Raw genomic sequence first — 24,768 nt, forward strand, 5'->3', positions numbered from 1 at the left:
GTAGGCTCTTTGAGGGAGTAGAGGACAGGTGTGGGCGGTGCACGGGGAGGCCTGCGAATCACGTCAACATGTTTTGGGCGTGTCCAAAGCTAAAGGGGTTCTGGCAGGGGTTTGCAGACATATAATGTCCACAGTGTTGGGGTAAAGGTGGCCCCGAGTCCAGAGGTAGTGATATTTGGGGTGTGAGATGACCCAGGAGTCCAGGGGCGAGCAAGGTCGATGTCTTAGCTTTTTCCTCCCTAATAGCTCGGAGATGGATCTTACTTGGATGGAGGGACTCTGAGCCGCCGAAAGCAGGGGTGTGAGTGAGTAACCTGGTAGAATTCCTGAGGTTGGAGAAGGTCAAGTTCGTCTTGAGGGGGTCGGCTCATGGGTTCGCTCGGAGGTGGAAGCCGTTCATTGACTTCTCTAAGGAGGTTTGAGGGGTCAGCAAAAGGGGGAGAGGGTGTATAAGGGGTTAAAATGTGGATGGGAGGAGGGAGCATTGTTGGGGAGTGGGGGGGGGGGTATTGATTATTTATAACGTTGTATAATTTTACTTCTGCTTCAGTTTGTTTTTTATGAAAATGCCTGAAAAAATATTTTTTTTAATATATATATATATAATGTTTCTGTAAAGCACCCTTGGGATCTTTTATTAAATGAAAGAACATATATAAAAAACGGTTATTGTTGTTCCACAGTCTGTAATTGGTTCTTGATGCCCTTAAGGCACAAGGGATTGGCATTAAATGCACCTCGTCAGTGGTGCCCATACCTCGAACAATTTTATTTTCCAAAATGCTATTCTCTATTGAAGATCTGAGCAGTGGTGAGGTTTTCAAAGGTGTGTTTCTTTTTCTTTTGACTCTCAAGTCCCGATTTCAGGAGTCGATCTCACGCACAAATCTTGGAGAGTTTGGAAGTTATCCCTCAGATTGTCGGCCCCCTCACCTTGGATAAATATGAGACCATCAGGAGATATTTAATGAAGGTATTGAAGTTCAATCTTCCAAGTTGTCATTAGATTGTTCTGGGGCCTTAATCAAAGCAAATGGATGTGCATAGAATAATGGAACGGAGGCGGTTTTGAAGAAACTTTGCACATTTCTCTGAACTGCCCTTAGTAAATGGGAGCAAAAATACTGGACCTGACAAAATGTAGCCCCGATTGAAATTGAAAGAACTGGGGGAATTGGCATAGAAGGACACCCAAGGTGAGGAAGGTGATGGCGGGATCTTTCGCGCCAATGTGCTCGGAGAGTGCTGCTTTGATGTTCCTCAAACTTCAGATGGCTTATTAATGAGATGTTGCAACAAACAGCTGTTGCAGGTAGCTGTGTGCGTCGCCCATCATCTCTCTTCTCCACTGGAGGGCTCACTCAGTGTGTTGGGATGTGTACACGTACAATTACCATTTGCTTTCCCCTTTAAGTATTGCAAACTAGAATCTAACTCCTGTCCTTTATTTAGACATTCATTTGGTAGCACAGAACTGAGTATTGCTTTAAAAAAAGACACTCTGTCAAAGCTTTTCATCTTGCACTCATCAGATTAGTTGCAAGAATGCCAAATTTCAAAAAGAGCAACCATTATACTGCACAAGAAAAGGATGCTGATTGGTTGGCAAGCTGACTGTGGTCAAGGTGTTGCCATGGAGAATGCACGAGGCAACTATTGTCCCCAGGCTGCTGTTTAATTTTTTTTTTTTTTTTTAAAGTGCAATGCCTGGACATTTTCCTTTTTGATGGCAGTGAATGGGTCTCTGCGTATGCATAGATGTTGCTTTGAACAAGCATAAGTGAGCCACAATGTGAGCCTGACTGATAAATTGGACATTAGTGTGATTCTTTTTAAAAAATAAATTTAGAGTACCCAATTATTTTTTCCAATTAAGCGGCAATTTATCATGGCCAATCCACCTAATCTGCACATTTTGGGTTGTGGGGCTGAAACCCATGCAGACACTGGGAGAATGTGCAAACTCCACAAGGACAGTGACCTGGGGCTGGGATCGAACCCCGGTTCTCAATGCTGTAGGCAGCAGTGCTAACCACTGCACCACTGTGCTGCCCTAGTCAGTAGTGTAATTCTTTACACAATCAGGATTGTTCAGTGAGTGCTGCCCAACAATCACATCTAACATCAGACATTATGTTCTGAGTTTTGCAAGCAACATATATTTTTATGCAGTGGCCTGTCCTCTGCAGGCAAAAAGAACATGTCCAGACATTGCATCTTTATTTGGATGTTTGAATTCAGTTGTCCCAGACATATGACTCTTTTCAAAATAAAACCTACTTCACCTGCGACTGACCTGTGCCCCTGTTTCCTACCCTCGGGCAGGCATGTGACACCCCTCTACACCCACTGGGGAACTTGCTGGAGACATTGGTGGCAGTGTACAGAATGACATATGTGGGAGTGGGTGCAAACCGCCGACTACTGCAGCAAGCAGTCAATGAAATCAAGTCCTACCTAACTCGCATCTTCCAGCTGGTCAGGTAAGGGCAGCTGTTTTTAATACCATGACTTGCTGTTTGACGGCCCATAGCCAGGCTGGCTTTCAGCAATCGGTCTAACCATGAACTAAGAACATGGTGGATAAGTGCCGCTTGACCGATTCGGTCCACGTGTTTCTTTCAGATTTCTCTTTCCGGATCTCCCGGATGGGGATAGTCTGATCCCAGGAACATACACTGGCAAAGAGGACAGCAATGGGGGAAAGGACTTTGCCGACCATTGGTAAGTGAACGCTACTTGCCTGATTTTGGGTTATTGTTCGGTGTGGATAGTGCCTTATTTAACACTAGGGTTTGGCACAGCAGGAATGAGCCCAGCTGACAGGGTGATGTCACCCTGGCGATAATGGCGGAGGGTTAGGAGCTCTGAGCTGCTTCATCTTAATGATGGGCACAGGTCATCATGGAAACCATTGCAGAGCTGCTTGACCAAAGGGAAGTGCCACATCAGTGTAGTGTGCAGTCCGCTCAGTGGTTGATGATTCTCCTGCCAGATCCTGTTCTGGGCAATCTTGCCTCCTTTTGCGAACACAGTGCAGTGCAGCATCGCAGTGTACCTGGGCACAGACTGTGGTCTACCTATTCCCTGCCTGGCAACTACACAGCTTGCTTGTTGCACCTCTGGGACCAATGGTGGAGGTTTGTCTCTCTGTTCCCAGCAAGGGAAAAGTCAGTGCATGTTGCCAGGGCTGGAAAATTGCAGGTATGAGGATAGATTATGGAGGTTCGGGCTGTTGTCCTTGCAACAGAGTTGGCTCAGGAGGCGACTTGATCGAGGTGTATAAAATTGTGAGGGTCCTTGATGCGGTGAACAGAAAAGACTTGTTTCCCCTAGCGTAGAGGACAGTTACCAGTCGGCATAGATTTAATAATCTTTATTGTCACAAGTATGCTTGCGTTAACACTGCAATGAAGTGCTGTAAAAAGCCCCTAGTCGCCATATTCTGGCGCCTGTTCGAGTACACGGAGGGAGAATTCAGAATGTCCAAATTACCTAACAGCATGCCTTTCGGGACTTGTGGGAGGAAACCGGAGCACCCGGAGGAAATCCACGCAGACACAGGGAGAACATGCATTCGCCACACAGGCAGTGACCCAAGCTGGGAATCGAACCTGGGACCCTGGAGCTGTGAAGCAACAGTGCTACCTGTGGGAAGAGAGCAGTATTTCACAGGACATCTGCTGGAGTATTACTTAAACAATACCCCCTCCCCCGTACCCTGTATTTCTGAGAAAGATGAGCTGGCCAATGTCGAAGGAATAGCTGCATGGCGGTACGGTAGCACAGTGGTTAGCACTGTTGCATCACAGCGCCAGGGTCCTGGGTTCGATTCCCGGCTTTGGTTCTAAGCATTTCATACAACTTCCCAGCCCACCATTCGGGTTGCAAAGCAGCATTTATACCAGGGCTGTCAGGCTGTTTGTGAACAGGGAGTATACTGTTAATCTCTCTGTAGTCCCATTACCATAGTTTCTGCATGTTTTCCTGGGTGTTCTTTTCTATTGGACTGGTGTGGGGAGAGGGCGAGTTGTGTGGATGTGACTGGCGGTTAACCTCGCTGTTTGCCCTGGCAGGTTCCCAGTGATTACGAGCTGTGGTCTGCTCCTCCCAGTGCTGTTACCCCGGCTGTACCCTCCTCTCTTCACACTCTATGCTCTCGACAATGAGCGGGAGGAAGACATTTACTGGGAGTGTGTGCTCCGACTCAACAAGCAGCCAGATCTATCCCTGCTCGGTTTCCTGGGAGTACAGCCGTGAGTATTGCTCTAAATAAACTTTGAACACATGTCAAAAATGACAAAAGCCTTTAATTCAGTGTGACTGGGCTAGGAATGTGTGACTGATGGTGACTAGTGTAGCCACCTGAGTTGGCCAAGTCCCGATTTAAAATGGAGAACAGCAAAGGCTGAAGTGAAATTCAGCCAACACAGGCAGAAACCAGCAGGTGCAGGTTTACTGTGTATTAAATTCTGCCCAGACAGCATCGATACCAGCGACCATCAGCATTATAATGTAGCAGCCATCTACATACTAATGAGCAATCCCCGGGAACAATCGCAACATTTAGGACAAACCAAGCTAAGCCAGACTCCCCGGCGCCAGCAGGAGCCAACACAAAAGGGGTTAACGAACACCTCAAGACTGCCCATCGATCAGGGAACCGTTCCAGTATTGGAGAAATCGAACCAAGCGATTGGAACAAAGTCCAATCACCTAGAACCAGGTACAGGGTCCGCCCCGAAAGGCGGGAAGCCCCTGGGGACTATAAAAGTTAAGCCCCAAGTTCAAATCGTCCTCCTTGACCGGGTTACTCAGCAACGCGAAGCAACCCCTGAGAGTGAACGGTCCAAGCTGCCGCATCTCTGAAGTAAGTCTCAAGTCGATGCTCGCTATGAGATAGGCGCTCCTAGCTACCAGTCCATACCGGCTTTGAATCCCGCAGTTTCAGATTCCGAACAAAAGGCCATTTGTTCCCCTGACCTGGTGGGCCAGTCCGAAGCTAAGTATAGGCCTGTTAGTTATAGAAGTAGCTTAGACGTAGAATTTATGCATGAGTAGCGATTTACTGTGTATAATAAATGTGCTTTGATTTGAATCTTACTAATTGGTGTGTTGAGTTATTGATCATTACTTGAACTTGAACCTCGTGGCGGTATAAAGATACCTGGCGACTCGAGAGCAAAGGTAATAAAACAGAGCCAATTGAACCAACCAAAAGCGAGCAACACTAGCTCTTAGGGATCCCTATGCCAAAGCTGGACCTTCTGTGTGGCACTGAATGCCTGAGCAACAGGTCAATCTCCAGTCTGTGGACTGCACCACATCAACATCGTTGCCTTTTTAAATCCTAATTTAGCCAATCATTTCTCTTTCTGTATTCAAAGTTATAGCATTAGGGGTTCAGCTGTCCTCTTCCCAGGGCCACCACATGGAGGCTTGGCACTGTTACAATCGAGGAAGTCAGGTTAAACTTGGAGTGTTTGGAACAGTGCAGACCCTCGGACTGTTTGGAACCCTCTGAGTCTTTGGAACAGTGCATAGAACATAGAACATAGAACAATACAGCGCAGTACAGGCCCTTCGGCCCACGATGTTGCACCGAAACAAAAGCCATCTAACCTACACTATGCCATTATCATCCATATGTTTATCCAATAAACTTTTAAATGCCCTCAATGTTGGCGAGTTCACTACTGTAGCAGGTAGGGCATTCCACGGCCTCACTACTCTTTGCGTAAAGAACCTACCTCTGACCTCTGTCCTATATCTATTACCCCTCAGTTTAAAGTTATGTCCCCTCGTGCCAGCCATTTCCATCCACGGGAGAAGCCTCTCACTGTCCACCCTATCCAACCCCCTGATCATTTTGTATGCCTCTATTAAGTCTCCTCTTAACCTTCTTCTCTCCAATAAAAACAACCTCAAGTCCATCAGCCTTTCCTCATAAGATTTTCCCTCCATACCAGGCAACATCCTGGTAAATCTCCTCTGCACCCGCTCCAAAGCCTCCACGTCCTTCCTATAATGCGGTGACCAGAACTGTACGCAATACTCCAAATGCGGCCGTACCAGAGTTCTGTACAGCTGCAACATGACCTCCCGACACCGGAACTCAATCTCTCTACCAATAAAGGCCAACACTCCATAGGCCTTCTTCACAACCCTATCAACCTGGGTGGCAACTTTCAGGGATCTATGTACATGGACACCTAGATCCCTCTGCTCATCCACACTTTCAAGAACTTTACCATTAGCCAAATATTCCGCATTCCTGTTATTCCTTCCAAAGTGAATCACCTCACACTTCTCTACAGTAAACTCCATTTGCCACCTCTCAGCCCAGCTCTGTAGCTTATCTATATCCCTCTGTAACCTGCTACATCCTTCCACACTATCGACAACACCACCGACTTTAGTATCGTCTGCAAATTTACTCACCCACCCTTCTGCGCCTTCCTCTAGGTCATTGATAAAAATGACAAACAGCAACGGCCCCAGAACAGATCCTTGTGGTACTCCACTTGTGACTGTACTCCATTCTGAACATTTCCCATCAACCACCACCCTCTGTCTTCTTTCAGCTAGCCAATTTCTGATCCACATCTCTAAATCACCCTCAATCCCCAGCCTCCGTATTTTTTGCAATAGCCTACCGTGGGGAACCTTATCAAACGCTTTGCTGAAATCCATATACACCACATCAACTGCTCTACCCTCGTCTACCTGTTCAGTCACCTTCTCAAAGAACTCAATAAGGTTTGTGAGGCATGACCTGCCCTTCACAAAGCCATGCTGATTATCCCTGATCATATTATTCCTATCTAGATGATTATAAATCTTGTCTCTTATAATCCCCTCCAAGACTTTACCCACTACAGACGTGAGGCTCACCGGTCTATAGTTGCCGGGGTTGTCTCTGCTCCCCTTTTTGAACAAAGGGACCACATTTGCTGTCCTCCAGTCCTCTGGCACTATTCCTGTAGCCAATGATGACATAAAAATCAAAGCCAAAGGTCCAGCAATCTCTTCCCTGGCCTCCCAGAGAATCCTAGGATAAATCCCATCAGGTCCCGGGGACTTATCTATTTTCAGCCTGTCCAGAATTGCCAACACCTCTTCCCTACGTACCTCAATGCCATCTATTCTATTAGCCTGGGCCTCAGCATTCTCCTCCACAACATTATCTTTTTCCTGAGTGAATACTGACGAAAAATATTCATTTAGTATCTCGCCTATCTCTTCAGACTCAACACACAATTTCCCATCCCTGTCCTTGACTGGTCCTACTCTTTCCCTAGTCATTCGCTTATTCCTGACATACCTATAGAAAGCTTTTGGGTTTTCCTTGATCCTTCCTGCCAAATACTTCTCATGTCCCCTCCTTGCTCGTCTTAGCTCTCTCTTTAGATCCTTCCTCGCTACCTTGTAACTATCCATCGCCCCAACCGAAACTTCACACTTCATCTTCACATAGGCCTCCTTCTTCCTCTTAACAAGAGATTCCACTTCCTTGGTAAACCACGGTTCCCTCGCTCGACGCCTTCCCCCCCCTGTCTGACCGGTACATACTTATCAAGAACACGCAGTAGCTGATCCTTGAACAAGCCCCACTTATCCAGTGTGCCCAACACTTGCAGCCTACTTCTCCACCTTATCCCCCCCAAGTCACGTCTAATGGCATCATAATTGCCCTTCCTTCCCCCAGCTATAACTCTTGCCCTGCGGTGTATACTTATCCCTTTCCATCATTAACGTAAACGTCACCGAATTGTGGTCACTGTCCCCAAAGTGCTCTCCTACCTCCAAATCCAACACCTGGCCTGGTTCATTACCCAAAACCAAATCCAACGTGGCCTCGCCTCTTGTTGGCCTGTCAACATATTGTTTCAGGAAACCCTCCTGCACACACTGTACAAAAAACGACCCATCTATTGTACTCGAACTATATCTTTTCCAGTCAATATTTGGAAAGTTAAAGTCTCCCATAATAACTACCCTGTTACTTTCGCTCATATCCAGAATCATCTTCGCCATCCTTTCCTCTACATCCCTAGAACTATTAGGAGGCCTATAAAAAAAACTCCCAACAGGGTGACTGCTCCTTTCCTGTTTCTAACTTCAGCCCATACTACCTCGGAAGAAGAGTCCCCATCTAGCATCCTCTCCGCCACCGTAATACTGCTCTTGACTAGCAGCGCCACACCTCCCCCTCTTTTGCCTCCTTCTCTGAGCTTACTAAAACACCTAAACCCCGGAACCTGCAACATCCATTCCTGTCCCTGCTCTATCCATGTCTCCGAAATGGCCACAACATCGAAGTCTCAGGTACCAACCCATGCTGCCAGTTCCCCTACCTTGTTTCGTATACTCCTGGCATTGAAGTAGACACACTTCAAACCACCTACCTGAACACTGGCCCCCTCCTGCAACGTCAAATCTGTGCTCCTGACCTCTATACTCTCATTCTCCCTTACCCTAAAACTACAATCCAGGTTCCCATGCCCCTGCTGCATTAGTTTAAACCCCCCCAAAGAGCACTAACAAATCTCCCCCCCAGGATATTTGTGCCCCTCAGGTTCAGATGTAGACCATCCTGTCTGTAGAGGTCCCACCTTCCCCAGAAATAGCCCCAGTTATCCAAAAATCTGAATCCCTCCCGCCTGCACCATCCCTGTAGCCACGTGTTTAAATGCTCTCTCTCCCTATTCCTCATCTCACTATCACGTGGCACGGGCAACAACCCAGAGATAACAACTCTGTTTGTTCTAGTTCTGAGCTTCCATCCTAGCTCCCTGAAAGCCTGCCTGACATCCTTGTCCCCTTTCCTACCTATGTCGTTAGTGCCAATGTGGACCACGACTTGGGGCTGCTCCCCCTCCCCCCAAGGACCCGGAAAACATGATCCGAGACATCACGTACCCTTGCACCTGGGAGGCAACATACCAAACGTGAGTCTCTCACGCTCCCACAAAATCTCCTATCTATGCCCCTGACTATCGAGTCCCCAATTACTAATGCTCTGCTCCTCTCCCCCCTTCCCTTCTGAGCAACAGGGGCAGACTCCGTGCCAGAGGCCCGTACCCCATGGCTTACCCCTGGTAAGTCGTCCCCCCCACAAGTATCCAAAGCGGTATACTTGTTTCTCAGGGGAACGACCGCAGGGGATCCCTGCACTGACTGCTTCTTCCCAGTCCCTCTTACAGTTACCCACCTATCTCCAATCTTTGGTGTAACTAATTCCCTGAAGCTGCTATCTATGACCCCTTCTGCCTCCCGAATGATCCGAAGTTCTTCCAACTCCAGCTCCAGTTCCCTAACTCGGTCTTGGAGGAGCTGGAGATGGCAGCACTTCCTGCAGGTAAAATCAGCAGGGACACTAACTGCATCCCTCACCTCAAACATCCTGCATGAGGAACATTGCACTCCCTTCCCTGCCATTCCTCTAACTTTCTACCAAGATCTGGCTAACAACTAAATTAATTTTTTTATAAAAAATAATAATAATATAATAAAATATGGTACTTGCCTCAGACCAATGGGTTTTATTATTAGGTTAGAGGAGGAGGGTGGGTGGGAGACACTACACGTGTAGTGTCTCGGGTTTCCTCTCCACCAGAATTTATTGGTGAGGGTCTTCCCAGACGTCCGCGGTAGAGAAGGCTTTACTCTGTATCTATCCCCGTGGTGTATCTGTCCTGGGAGTGTTTGATGGGGACAGTGTACAGGGTGCTTTACTCTGTATCTAACCCCATGCTGTACCTGTCCTGGGAGTGTTTGATGGGGACAGTGTAGAAGGAGCTTTACTCTGTATCTAACCCCGTGCTGTACCTGTCCTGGGAGTGTTTGATGGGGACAGTGTAGAAGGAGCTTTACTCTGTATCTAACCCCGTGCTGTACCTGTCCTCGGGGTGTTTGATGGGGACAGTGTACAGGGTGCTTTACTCCATATCTAACCCCATGCTGTACCTGTCCTGGGAGTGTTTGATGGGGACAGTGTAGAAGGAGCTTTACTCTGTATCTAACCCCGTGCTGTACCTGTCCTGGGAGTGTTTGATGGGGACAGTGTACAGGGTGCTTTACTCTGTATCTAACCCCATGCTGTGCCTGTCCTGGGAGTGTTTGGTGGGGACAGTGCAGAGGGAGCTTTACTCCGTATCTAACCCCGTGCTGTGCCTGTCCTGGGAGGGTTTGACGGGGTCATGGTTTACTGGGCAGCAGTAATCCCTGAGCTGCTATATGTTTCAGAAACTTGGACCTCTAGCAGTTACCTCAAAGCACTGGAGATGTACCGCCAGCAGTGTCTTTGCAAGATCCTCCAAATCCAGGGAAGAGAGGCCAACAGTAGAGATCCTCCCAAGGCAACCTGCCCAGCAATGCGGCGCCAATCAGTCACAGCCACTTTGGCTGGGCAGGGCATGTCGTCCGTGTGCCTCACAGCAGATCCCCGAAGTAACTGCTCCACTCAGAAATGTGTTGCAGCAGGAGACTCTCCGAGGACAGCGGAAACACCTCGGAGATCTCCTCTAACCATCCCTGAAGAGGTCAAACTCCCCCCGACTCATGGAATACACTGGTTTCTGTCTGACACAAATGGAGAATGTTCATTCAGGAAGGCACCAAACCTATCCAGAGACTTCATCAAGAACATGCAGAGGCGAAGTTGAGGTGTGGGCGAGAGAGCACAAACCTCCAAACAAATTACCGACCCGGTCCAACAAGCCCCACCTGCCCCGCATGTGGCCGAGTCTGGAGGTGGCACAGTGGATTTATCAGCCATCTTCAAGCACATCAAACCGGAGTGGAAGCAATAATCCTGGATCCGAAATGGCTGTCTAACCAGGAATGCAACCCTTTGTGTACCTGTTCTGGAGTGTTTGATGGTATATTGTAGAGGGTGCTTGACTCTGCATTTGCCTTGCTGTATTCTTGGAAGAGTGTAGAAGGGAGCTTTATTCTGTATTTACCCCATTGTATTTTGGGAGTTGAGGGGTGTTGTGCTGTCAGGTGACCAGTGTGTGTGCTGCCTGACGGAGTGGCCAGGGACTGTAATGACCTCTCGGGTCATTATTGGTTCCCTAATGCACTGACCATGTTGTTCCTGTTTATGATCATGTAGTTCAGTATAGTTTACCTTGTATTGATAATGTTTCAGCACATATAGTTAACACTAACCACTCTCTTCCTGATTTCATTTTTTCCCAGGAAGTTTTGCCCAGACACAGTCTCCATACTTGGTGAGAAGAAGGAGGTACAGAAACAACTTTTCCTCATTTTATCCTCATTCTCCCTTTCACTTATATCTCTCTTCTCCCTCTCCCCAGTCCCCTCCTGAGGACAGTGATTGGTACCGAGGTGCACCGTAACCTGTCCAAATGAGCATCCTTCACATAGCAATACAGACAGTGATCGGCAAGCTATCCCACTACAGGGGGCTTCACAGTTCGATTGCACATTCATGCATGGCTATGGAGGTTCACCAATAAGCTCTGATTGGTGAACTGAGCTCAGGCAGGAATCAAGCCTGAGACACCTCGTTGATCTTTTTGGCAACGCAACCCCACCCTCCTCATGCTCGACCATATGGTACTTCCCCTGTCCTTTTTTTTTTTAAAGTCTCAGAAATAAAAGTTCAACAGAAAATACATGGCTCGGAAGCAAGCCTCTGTACGAATTCCACAGTCTCTCCCTTTAATAATGTCCGATTTGTCTTCCCTAGGTACAAGCCATCACAAAGGAGGTTTGCTACGCTTCTGCTATTGAAAGTTTACAGCAGATCAGGTAAAGCGGCTGCGTGCCAAGGCACACCTCTAACATGAGAAACTCTGCGGTTTTGGTGCTGCTTTCAAAAATGTTGCATAAAAAAGGAGCTGGATGGCGATTCTGGTGGGTAAGAGGGTGAGGTTTCAGATAGAGAAGGTGGTGGCTGACACGGGGGTATGTACATAATAGTAATGGGTGCATTGGAATGGAGGTTGGTGGTGTTGGTTAACGTATATGCCCCGAATTAGGATGACCTAGAATATATGAAAAAGATGTTGGCTGTCATTCCAGATTTGGATATGCACCAGTTAATACTGCGAGGAGATTTGAAATCCGTATTGGATCTGAAAGCGCATAGGTCCAAGCCGCATTCGCTGACCCCCGGGGAAGGGGGCCAAAGTTGTTAGCCGCATTTATGAAAGAGGTGGGCAGCACGGTGGTGCAGTGGGTTAGCCCTGCTGCCTCACGGTGCCGAGGTCCCAGGTTCGATCCCGGCTCTGGGTCACTGTCCGTGTGGAGTTTGCACATTCTCCCCATGTTTGCGTGGGTTTCGCCCCCACAACCCAAAGATGTGCAGCGCAGGTGGATTGGCCACGTTAAATTGCCCCTTCATTGGAAAAAATAATGAATTGGGTACTCTAAATTTATTTTTAAAATGATAGAAGTGGGAGGGGTGGACCTGTGGAGGTTTTGCACCCATGGGATAGGGAGTATTCGGGGTTTTTTAATGGTAGGAAAGGTGCTGTTGCCGGGCTGAGGAAGGCAGAGTATTCTGTGATCGTTATTTCGGACCCTACTCCACGCTGGGTGGACATGGTTATGGATAAGGGATCAGCTCAGAGGCCGGCGTGAAGGTTCGATGTGGGACTGTTGGCAGACCCACATTTTTGTATCATAATAGGAACGGTGATTGAGGATTATGTAGGGTTCAATAGGAATAGGCAGGTCTCTCCATCAGTGATATGGAAAACGTTGAAGGCGGTAGTGAGGGGCGAGGTCATCTCATTTAAGGCACAGGTGAACAGGGAGGCAAGGGAGGAATGGCAGGGGTTGATGGAGGAGATGTCGGAGGTTGACAGAAGGTACACAAAGGTACAATGGGTCTTCCGGCGAGGAGGAAAGGAGTTGCAGGCGAGATTTGATCTTCTCTACATGGGAAAGGCGGTTCGGCAGCTGAAGTGGGCGAGGGGAAGGAAGTTGTGTACGAGTATGGGGAGAAGGCCAGCCACTTGTTGGCGGGCCAGCTCTGCCGGCAGGCGGCTGCAAGGAAAATTGTTCGGCTCAGGGATGGTACGGGAGAGCTGATGGTTGCACCGGAACAGGTGAACAAAGTTTTTGTTCAACATGGATTTGTATAAGTCAGAGCCTCCGGAGGAGGAGTCAGATATGAGGGAGTTTTTGGGGCAATTGGAGTGCCCAGAAGTAGAAGACAGGTTTGGAGGACCCAGCTGGGTTGGAAGAAGTGCAGATGGTAATAGGGAGAAAGCAGACTGGTAAGGCACCGGGGTCGGATGGTTTCCCAGTGGAATTTTATGAAAAGTGTAAGGATATGTTGGCACCGCTGTTGGTGGAAATGTTTGAGGACGCGAGGGTCAGGGGAGCATTGCCAGTGACGATGGGTCAGGCACTCATTTCATTGTTGCTTAAAAAGGACAAGGATCCAGTGGAGTGTGGGTCATACAGGCCCATACCTCTGTTGAACGTGGATGCCAAGATATTGGCGAAGGTGCTGATGCTCAGGTTGGAGGGGTGCCTTCCGATGGTGATATGGTGAGGATCAGATGGGGTTCGTAAAGGGCAGACCGTTGTTGTCAAATGTGCGGCGACTGTTGAATGTGGTGCTTTCTCTGGCAGAAGGAAGGGAGGTGGTGGTGGGTATAGATGTCGTGTTATGACACCCTGGGTGAGTGCACGGTCAGTTCCAGCCCCACAGAACATAGAGTCCCAACATAAGTGAATTAACCAATAATTTGTGTTTTCCTGAGATCTTTTGCCCTTGACTGCTCCAATGAGTTGCAGACACCAGATTTATAAGTAAAACATTAACAAACTGTTTATTAAGAATAAGAGGAAAAAATGAATGTATAAAGAAATAACAGAACAATGGTCTACCAGTCTACCTAATCCCAAAGTCCCTTCCACCCAGACACACAGTTAGGGTAGGAGAGGATTAGAAAATGGGGATTAAAAGGAAATGTTCGAGATGACGCTTCGCTGCTGTGATTGCGGCCTCTGGGAAATAAATTTATTCGAGAGGTTTAGTTCCGTGCTTTGACCCTCGGATGGCGTTTTACACAGGATTCAGGTCAATACTCTTCCACCCCTCTACCACCAGGTGGAGCCTCTGCCTCCCTGAGATATCACGGCTTTAAATCTGAAAGGTTGCAGACCTTTCATTTGCCTGATTTCTGTACAGGAACCCTGGCTGTATTATAAAGAATGCTCTCTGTTTAAGCTTCAATATGGGCTCTTCCAAGCCTTCCAGAGGATTAAATGGTTACAGACCTGGTGAGTGACTGCGTGTTTTCTTACTCCGGAAGCCCTCCACAGACCTGAGTGCAGTCTGTGACGTTTCACTAGGGGAGTCTTCATAGACCTGGCTTGGAGGTTTTAGAAATCACCTGGGGGAGAGAGAAAGAGCAGCAGAGAGAGAGAGCATTCCATATGCTTCGTGGCCTGCGTCTTATTAGCATTGAAGACAAAATGGAGCTCTTCACATGACCCACCTTCCTCCTGGAAGATCCTGAATGGCTTCACCAATCATAGGCAACATTAGGAGGTGGCTGAGAATTCTACATTCATTGATTGGCTGCTTGCTGAGCCTATCAAATTGACATCATGGACTCTGCCACAGAACCAAAATGGGAGGTCTTGGCCTGGTCCATGAACAGGGTGTTTCTGTGTCCCCCAAACAGTAGTTTAAATGGAAATCTCAGTGTTGCAGCAGCTAGCAAGAAGATTGTGGTTTAAAGGCAGTCAGGACAGGAATTGAAAAAAAAGAAACCGAGCAGACAAAGGTTTTACACCAGGATCGTAACAACAGAGGCGCCATTTGAGCGAATGGAGTGGATCTATCTGTTTGCGAAGCCTAAATTTGTGGCATGAGTGAAATTGTCGTATAAGGATCCGCTGGTGTGTGTGTGTGAACAAATGAAATGAATTCTGGGTACTTTTCATTGCACATGTGAACAAAGCAGGGATGCCCTATGTCCCCTCTTCTGTTTACGCTAGCAATTGAGCCCTTGTCCCTAGCTTTGAGGTGCTCGGATAAATGGGGAGGGGGGGTGGAACATAGGGTGTCCCTGCATGCTGATGATCTGTTGTTGTATATTTTGGACCCAAGCTCTTCTATGGGGGATATAATGGGACTGCTTAGGAGATTTGGGGGCATTTTCAGGCTACAAGCTAAACTTGGGTAAAAGTGAGTGTTTTGTGGTGTCTTCTTCAGGAGCGGGAGTCGGAGTGGGGGAGGTTGCCATTTCTGTTGGCAACTACCCACTTCAGGTATTTGAGAGTGCAGGTGGCTGGCTTTGTAAGTTTAACTTTACGTGTGGTAGGTAGGGTTCAGGCAGCTCTACTTAGGTGGGATAATCTTCCCCTTTTGTTGGCCGGTCGGGTGCAGCTGTGAAGATGAATATTTTGACGCGGTTTTTATTTTTATTTCAGTGCCTGCCAGTCTTTTTGCTCAAGCCGTTCCTTAAGGGGGTGGGCAGGGTGGTTTTGTCATTTGTCTGGGCAGGTAAGGAGCAGGGTTGGAGTAGGGAGATGGAAGCTTTGTGGATGAGGATGGAGGCTGGTTCTTGTAGGGGTTCAGGGTTATGGGCGCTGGCAGCGGGGTCACTCCCATTTACCCCAGGTAGGTATTCAGGGAGTCCTGTGGTGGTGGCCACGCTGAAAATATTGAGGTAATTTCGGCAGCACTCGAGGTAAGGGGCGGGGTCAAGGTCAATGCCGATCTGAGGGAAGCATGGGTTTGAGCCTGGGAGGATGGATGCGAGGTTTCGGTGATGGGAGGAAAGAGGGATGATGGAGATGAAGGACCTGTTTTTGGAAGGGCGGTTCACAGGTTTGGGGAGTTGGGGTGAAGTTTGGGTTCCCTTGTGGGGAGAGTTTTGGGTACGTGCAGGAATTTGCGAGAAAGGTCTTTCCGACCTTTCCGGTAGCACCTTCCTCCTCATTGCTGGAGCAGGTTTCGGTGATGGGGTTGGAGGGTGGGGTAGCCTCGGCGGTTGATGGGAGGATCTTGGAAGAAGATAAGGTGTCTCTGGAGGGAGTTAAGGTCTGGAGGGGGTTATGGTCAAGTGGGAGTAGGAGCTGGGGTTGGCATTAGAGGAGGGATTGTGGTGTGAGGTCCTGTGGAGGGGGAATGCCACATCCTCGTGTGCGAGGCTGGGGCTGATGCAGCTAAAGGTGGTACACAGGGTGCACCTGGTGAAGTTGAGGATGAACCGGCTGTTTGAGAGGGTAGAGGATATTTGTGAACAGTGTGGGAGGAGCCAACTAATCATGTACATATATTCTTTTTTAAAATAAATTTAAAGTACCCAATTATTTTTTTCCAATTAAGGGGCAATTTAGCGTGCTCAATCCACCTAGCCTGTACATCTTTGGGTTGTGGGGGTGAAACCCACGCAAACACGGGGAAAATACGCAAACTCCACACAGACAGTGACCCAGAGCCGGGATCGAACCTGGGACCTCGGCGCCATGAGGCAGCAGTGCCACTTACTGCCATGCACATATATTCTGGTCCTGCCCGAAGTTGGAGAAATTTTGGAGCTTGCTTTTTAGCAGCATGCCAGCGATCTTGCATGTGGATTTAGAGCCCAGTCCCCTGGGGGCCATATTCAGGGTGTCAGAGCGGTCGGAGCTGCAGGCGGGTGTGGGCAGTTGTTTTAGCCTTCACCTCGACAGTCGCCCGCAGGCAGGTTTTGTTGGGATGGAGGTCAGCTTTTCCACCCTGTGCCTCGGCGTGGCCGGGGAATCTGATGGAATTCCTGCATTTAGAGGAGGTGAAATTTGCCCCAAGAGGAGCGAATGAGGGGGTTTCACAAGAGATGGGGTTTGTTTATTCTGCACTCTGGAGAACTAATTACCGCCAGCTGGTGGGGGTGGGGGGGAAACCAGGTCTGGGGAGGGGGGACCAGGACCGGGGGGGGGGGGGGGCTCTGGTCTGTGTTGGCTTTATTATTGTTTTAATGTTTTTCAACTGCTAACATGTAAAAAATTTGAATAAAAATACTTTTTTTTTTAAATAATAAAGAATGGAGCTGGACTGATGGACTTTTGATAGATTAAAAAGCAGTTTACTGTTGTCTCACTCAACTGTTCACCTCACAATGAGGAAGCTGTGCCAGTTAGGTGGTCAATCCACAGCATTTAACTAATATACCAATACCCACTGTCTGAATCTGAGTGAAAAACCACAGTTAACCCATCTGTCTGGTTCTGTGTGGTCAGAAGACCGAGTGTGTCACAATACAGACACTACTGACCCAGTGATTGCTAAGGAGCGGGGAGAAAGGTAAGGCCGGGTCTGGGAGGCAGAAGTAAATGTGGAAAATTCCTTTCCATCCTCCAGGACGGATGATCCCGTTGATATATTTTGCCTTGTATGATGAGACCAATCTTCCAATGCCCATTCCTTTTGTTAATTCATGTACATTTAATATTTCAACCTGGGGCTGGGAAGTATGTGAAGAGCAGCAGTTTGATGTGGATGAGGAGGCCAGTATTAGCTGAGGAATCTCGATGCAGTCACAGGAAGAGAAAGGAACAAGCAGGGTGATCCCAGCAACATGTTTCTTTTTCCCTTTATTCTTTCATGGGATGTGGGTATCACTGGCCAGGCCAGCATTTGTTGCCCATCCCTAATTGCCCTCGAACCTGCACAGGCATTTCAGAGGCAGTTAAGACTCAGCCACATTGCTGTGGGATCTGGAGTCACATGGAGCCAGACCAGGTATGGATGGCAGATTTCCTTTCCTAAAGGACGTTAGTGAACTAGATGTTTTTTTTTTTAACGAAAACGGCAGTTGCCATGGTCACCATTACTGAGACCTGCTCTCAATTTCATATTTTATTAATTGAGTTTAAATTCCACCAGCTGCCGCGATAGGATTTGAACCCCTTTCCCCAGAGCTTTAGCCCGGGCCTCTGGATTTAATCCGACAATTACCACTATGCCACCGTCATAAAACAACTAACGGTTAAACAGCAAATATTGGCACTTTAGAAAGGAGTTGCGGCCTTGAAGAAAAAATAGGGGAGATTATTAGAATGGAGCTTGGGGTGAGTGGCTTCAGTTACCTGGAGGGAATGGAGAAGCTAGGATTGTTATCCTTCAGGCAGAGAGGATTAAGAGGAGATTTAATAGAGATGCTCAAAATTCAGGCTGTAAATTGTCATGTGAGAATACTTTTAAGAAATGGGTGTTTATAAATGGGTATGTATATAAATATCTGCAGTGAGAGTACCTTTAAGAAATGGGTGTTTATTACTGCAGAGATGTCAGAGAGTGGGTGGAGCTTGGCTGTCTGTCAGCTTTTTACTTTTGTTTTAGGCTGTTTGCTGCAGGGTGTGTCTTAGTTTTGTTTTCAGAGCTGGATAGCTGAAGCCAGACAGAGCAAGTGTACTCATAGATGTCATAGAATTTACGGTGCAGAAGGAGGCCATTCGGCCCATCGAGTCTGCACCGGCTCTTGGAAAGAGCACCCCACCCAAGGTCAACACCTCCACCCTATCCCCATAACCCAGCAACCCCACCCAACACGAAGGGCAATTTTGGACACTAAGGGCAATTTATCATCCACCTAACCTGCACATCTTTGGACTGTGGGAGGAAACCGGAGCACCCGGAGGAAACCCACGCACACACTGGGAGGATGTGCAGACTCCGCACAGACAGTCACCCAAGCCGGAATCGAACCTGGGACCCTGGAGCTGTGAAGCAATTGTGCTAACCACTATGCTACCGTGCTGCCATCTCTCTGCCATCAAAAGACTATCTATTGATCATTTGGTGAATTCAGAATTATAAGTGTTCTCAGTAGTCAATGTAAACCTAATGTGCTTCTGGTAAAAGATGTTTTAAGTCGTATGGATGTTAAAAGGAAAGTTTAAAGGATTACTTAGTGTTGTATTTGAATTAATGGTTGCTAAGATGTTCACTATGTTTTAAAAAGGTTAACTTGAGTTCATAGAATAAACATTGTTTTGCTTTGAAAAATACTTTTCCATTTCTGCTGTACCACACCTGTAGAGTGGGCCGTGTACTCCCTGTACCACAATCTATTAAAAATTGTGGGTCAGGTGAATTCCATAATACACTTTGGGGTTCTCTAAACCCTGGCCCATAACAAAATAAGGAGAAACTGTTTCCACTGGCAGGAGTGTAGGTTACAGATTGAGGATAATTGACAAAAATTGCAGGGGTTTAAATGATGGGATATTTCTACACGGCGATCCAGAGTGCGTTGCCTAAAAGGACACCGGAAGCAGATTCAGGAGAAACTTTCAAAAGGGAATTTGATAGATACTCGGGGAGTTATTTGCAGGGTTCCAAGAAAAAGAGCAGAGGAGTGTGAAGAGTCAAATCGCTCTTTCAAAGAGTCAGTTTAGGCACACCTGGGCCAAATGGCCTCCTTCTGTGCTGTCTCTGAGGTGCCAGTGTCGCCTCCCTGACTGGTTCCCATCGCAAAACAACATGGAGTATTTCATAACCAGGTGGCTCACTTTACGTGGGGAATGTAAACCTGCCTTTTGTCCCAACAGCACCACCTTCACACCAGCAGACAAGTTGAATGTTATTCAGCAGACCTTTGAGGAGATCACACAGGAGGTCCTGACTATGCTGCAAGAAGACTTTCTCTGGTCCATGGACGATCTCTTCCCTGTCTTCCTATACGTGGTACTTCGAGCAAGGTGAGGTTTTTCAATAACTGTGTTAAGTAACCCCTTTCTGTGCCACCCCCTTTCCACACCCTAATTACACTTGGTGTAATCTGGCCTTGTCTCTTTCAGTAGTTACATCATCATTCAGTCATGGATTACCTGTCGTTCTGAAGACCAGGTCTCCTTAGGGGGGAAATATTAAATGAGACTATAGCATGGTTCAGTCCCATGCACTGTTATACCTTACTACAGGACAAGACCAAGCTTGTGGTGATGTCCCCCCAGTATAAAACACTGATGCAGGGTTCCAGGCTGGGCTTGTTCAGCAGCTTATCGGGTGGTGGGCCCAGTTTCAGACTTATGCAGTGAGCTTGGAGGCGGGGTCCACAACTTGCACCAAAATCTCCATCCATTTGTCCGGGCCATGAGGGCCTTCTCTTCCCGAGTGAGGACAGTGCAAGAGGAGCCTAAGACTGTCGCATTTGTGCTCGTTTCCTCTCCTCCTTACTGTGGATGCCGAGTGTCACAGCATTGTTCGTCCGGAAGCTGCTTTGTCTCTGCGCAGCTGCTCAACCCTCGTGTGCCACAAGGAATAAATGTGGGCAGAAGAGTTGGACATCATTGCGGTGCTGGATTCTGTCCTCCCACTTCTGTCATGGACCCCATTCTCCTATCTATCCAGCAGGCACCCTCCCAGTCCTTTCACCTTCTCCTTTCCAAACACAGTCACTCGGTAGGAACTAACGACAGAAAGTCTGTCTGATGTACTCTCCCAGCCCACTTCCATGCAGTCACTGGAAACCTCAGGATGTCCCTGAACATTTCACTTCAAATGTAATTAATTGGCTGTAAATTCACTGTTCATATGTAAGAAATGTGGCAGCCAATTTGCACAGAGCAAGCTCCCACAAGCAGCAATCTGATCATTATCAGATAATCTGTTTTGGGATGTTAATTGAGGGATGAATGTTTGCTAGGACAACGGGAATAACTCCCTTGCTGTTCTTCGAAATGGAGCCACAGGATCTTTCCGCGTGTACCTGAGAAGGCCGATGGGGCCTTGGTTCAATGTTCATCCAACATTGCCACACTCCTTCGGGACAGCATTGTAACCTCAGCCTGGATCATGTGTTCAAATCCTAGATTTGGACTTAAAACCCAAAACTTTCTAACTCCGAGACGAGTGCACTCCCCACTGGGCCAAGACTGAATCATCGGCTCTACACGGCTCCATCAGTACTACACACACACACACACACACACACACCCACACACCCACACCCCACACCCCCCCCACCCCCCACCCCACACACCCCACACACCCCACACACCCCACACACCCCACACCACACCCCACACCCCACACCACACCACACACCCCACCCCACACCCCCACACCCCCACACCCCCCCACCCCCCACCCCCCACCCCCCACCCCCCACCCCACACCCCACACCCCCCACCCCACACACCCCACCCCACACCCCACACCCCCCACCCCACCCCACACCCCACACCCCCCACCCCACACCCCACCCCACCCCACACCCCACCCCACACCCCCCACCCCACACACCCCACCCCACACCCCCACACCCCACACCACACACCCCACACACCCCAGACCCCACACTCCACACCCCACCCCACACACCCACCCCCCCCACCCCCCACCCCACACCCCCCACCCCACACCCCCCACCCCACCCCACACCCCACACACCCCACACACCCCACACCCCACACCCCACACACCACACACCCCACACACCCCACACACCCCACACACCCCACACACCCCACACACCCCACACACCCCACACACCCCACACACCCCACACACCCCACACACCACACACACCCCACACACCCCACACACCCCACACACACACACACAGCCAGAGGGCTCTCTCTCTAATTAACACACCAGCCATGAAGAAAATCTTTAAATTAGTCCCAAGTACAGACTGGTCAGTGCTGCATTGGAATATTCCCATAAAACCGCTATTGACTGTATCAGACCAGGTATCAAAAGCATCCCATATAGTCGAAGAGCTCCCTCACACATCCAATTGGGAAAGGCTGAAAATTGTCTTCTGATCTGAGGCTGCTTTATCTTCCTATAGGATCAGGAACCTGGGCTCGGAGGTTCACCTAATTGAGGACCTGATGGATCCTTCAGTACAACACGGAGAGCAGGGGATCATGTTCACTACACTGAAGGTCAGTGGATCGATAGTACCGGGCACATGTGGGAACGAAGGAGCTTGTCACTGGAGAATGGAGGGAGGGAGTGTGTCACTGGAGAATGGAGGGATGGGGTGTGTCACTGGGGAATAGAGGGAGGGGGCGTGTCACTGGGGAAAGGAGGGAGGGAGCATGTCACTGGAGAATGGAGGGAGGGAGCATGTCACTGGGGAATGGAGGGAGGGGGCGCGTCACTGGGGAAAGAGGGAGGGAGCGTGTCACTGGGGAATGGACGGAGGGGGCGTGTCACTGGGGAATGGAGGGAGGGAGTGTGTTACTGGGGAATGGAGGGAAGGGGCTTTTCACTGGGGAATGGAGGGGGGGGAGCGTGTCACTGGGGGAATGGAGGGGGGGAGAGTGTCACTGGGGGAATGGAGGGGGGGGAGCGTGTCACTGGGGGAATGGAGGGGGGAGCGTGTCACTGGGGGAATGGAGGGGGGGAGCGTGTCACTGGGGGAATGGAGGGAGGGGGCGCGTCACTGGGGAAAGAGGGAGGGAGCGTGTCACTGGGGAATGGACGGAGGGGGCGTGTCACTGGGGAATGGAGGGAGGGAGTGTGTTACTGGGGAATGGAGGGAAGGGGCTTTTCACTGGGGAATGGAGGGGGGGGAGCGTGTCACTGGGGGAATGGAGGGGGGGAGAGTGTCACTGGGGGAATGGAGGGGGGGGGAGCGTGTCACTGGGGGAATGGAGGGGGGAGCGTGTCACTGGGGGAATGGAGGGGGGAGCGTGTCACTGGGGGAATGGAGGGGGGGAGCGTGTCTCGGGGGAATGGAGGGAGGGAGCGTGTCACTGGGGAATGGAGGGGGGGAGCGTGCCACTGTGGGAAAGGACGGAGGGGGGATCACTGGGGGAAGGGAGGAGGCTTGTCACTGGTGGGATGGAGGGAGGGAGCATGTCACTGGGGAATGGAGGGGGGGACCGTGTCACTGGGGGAATGGAGGGGGGGACCGTGTCACTGGGGGAATGGAGGGGGGGGACCGTGTCACTGGGGGAATGGAGGGGGGGGACCGTGTCACTGGGGGAATGGAGGGGGGGACCGTGTCACTGGGGGAATGGAGGGGGGGAGCGTGTCACTGGGGAAATGAGGGAGGGAGTGTGCCACTGGGGGAAATGAGGGAGGGAGCGTGTCACTGGGGGAAAGGACGGAGGGGGGTATCACTGGGGGAAGGGAGGAGGCTTGTCACTGGTGGGATGGAGGGAGGGAGCATGTCACTGGGGAATGGAGGGAGGGAGTGTGTCACTGGGGAATGGAGAGAGGGGGTGTCACTGGGGAAATGAGGGAGGCAGCGTGTTACTGGGGAATGGAGGGAGGGGGTGTGTCACTGGGGAATGGAGGGGGGAGCGTGTCACTGGGGAATGGAGGGGGAGCATGTCACTGGGGGAATGGAGGGAGGGGTGTGTCACTGGGGAATGGAGGGAGGGGTGTGTCACTGGGGAATGGAGGGGGGAGCATGTCACTGGGGGAATGGAGGGGGGGAGCGTGTCACTGGGGAATGGAGGGAGGGAGCGTGTTACTGGGGAATGGAGGGAGGGTGCGTGTCACTGGGGAATGGAGGGAGGGGGTGTGTCACTGGGGAATGGAGGGGGGAGCATGTCACTGGGGGAATGGAGGGGGGGGAGCGTGTCACTGGGGGAATGGAGGGAGGGAGCGTGTTACTGGGGAATGGAGAGAGGGGGTGTCACTGGGGAAATGAGGGAGGCAGCGTGTTACTGGGGAATGGAGGGCGGGGGTGTGTCACTGGGGAATGGAGGGGGGAGCGTGTCACTGGGGAATGGAGGGGGAGCATGTCACTGGGGGAATGGAGGGGGGGACCGTGTCACTGGGGGAATGGAGGGAGGGGTGTGTCAGTGGGGAATGGAGGGGGGAGCATGTCACGGGGGAATGGAGGGGGGGAGCGTGTTACTGGGGAATGGAGGGAGGGAGCGTGTTACTGGGGAATGGAGGGAGGGTGCGTGTCACTGGGGAATGGAGGGAGGGGGTGTGTCACTGGGGAATGGAGGGGGGAGCATGTCACTGGGGGAATGGAGGGGGGGGAGCGTGTCACTGGGGGAATGGAGGGGGGGGAGCGTGTCACTGGGGGAATGGATGGGGGTAGCGTGTCACTGGGGGAATGGAGGGGGGAGCGTGTCACTGGGGGAATGGAGGGGGGAGCGTGTCACTGGGGGAATGGAGGGGGGGAGCGTGTCACTGGGGGAATGGAGGGGGGGAGCGTGTCACTGGGGGAATGGAGGGGGGGATCGTGTCACTGTGGGAATGGGGGGGGGGGGGGAGTGTGTCACTGGGGGAATGGAGGGGGGGAGCGCGTCACTGCGGGAATGGAGGGGGGAGCGTGTTACTGTGGGAGCGAGTGAGGGTGTCACGGGGCAAAGGAGAGAGCGAGTGAGGGTGTCAAGGGGCAAAGGAGAGAGCGAGTGAGGGTGTCAAGGGGCAAAGGAGAGAGCGAGCAAGGGTGTCACGGGGCAAAGGAGAGAGCGAGTGAGGGTGTCACGGGACAAAGGAGAGAGCGAGTGAGGGTGTCAAGGGGCAGAGGAGAGAGCGAGTGAGCGTGTCACGGGACAAAGGAGAGAGTGAGGGGAGGCAGAAGTAGTGACGGCGATGGACGCAGAGAAAGCCTTTGACCGGGTGGAATGGGAGTACTTGTGGGAAGCACTAAGAAGGTTCGGGTTCGGTGAGCGGTTCATAGGTTGGGTCCAGCTACTCTACCAGGCGCCAGTGGCAAGTGTGTGCACGAACAGGGTGAGGTCGGAATACTTTAGGCTCCAACGGGGGAAGAGGCTGGGGTGCCCCCTCTCCCCGTTATTATTTGCCCTTGCAATAGAGCCGTTGGCCATAGCGCTGCACGCTTCAAAGAACTGGCAGGG

At 50.2% G+C, this 24,768-nt stretch overlaps 1 protein-coding gene across 1 annotated transcript in view; it reads left to right on the plus strand.

Annotated features, from left to right (window-relative positions):
* The window catches only part of als2b (alsin Rho guanine nucleotide exchange factor ALS2 b), a 296,702-nt gene that overhangs the window by 270,858 nt on the left and 1,076 nt on the right, over window positions 1–24,768 (plus strand). Inside the window, 8 exon segments of the mRNA XM_072481260.1 lie at window positions 856–973; window positions 2,326–2,483; window positions 2,626–2,724; window positions 4,077–4,256; window positions 11,206–11,251; window positions 11,720–11,781; window positions 19,537–19,686; window positions 21,783–21,879. Coding sequence (XP_072337361.1) covers window positions 856–973; window positions 2,326–2,483; window positions 2,626–2,724; window positions 4,077–4,256; window positions 11,206–11,251; window positions 11,720–11,781; window positions 19,537–19,686; window positions 21,783–21,879 — 910 coding nt within the window.

This window comes from Scyliorhinus torazame, chromosome 2, assembly GCF_047496885.1.
Source record: "Scyliorhinus torazame isolate Kashiwa2021f chromosome 2, sScyTor2.1, whole genome shotgun sequence".
NCBI lineage: Eukaryota > Metazoa > Chordata > Chondrichthyes > Carcharhiniformes > Scyliorhinidae > Scyliorhinus > Scyliorhinus torazame.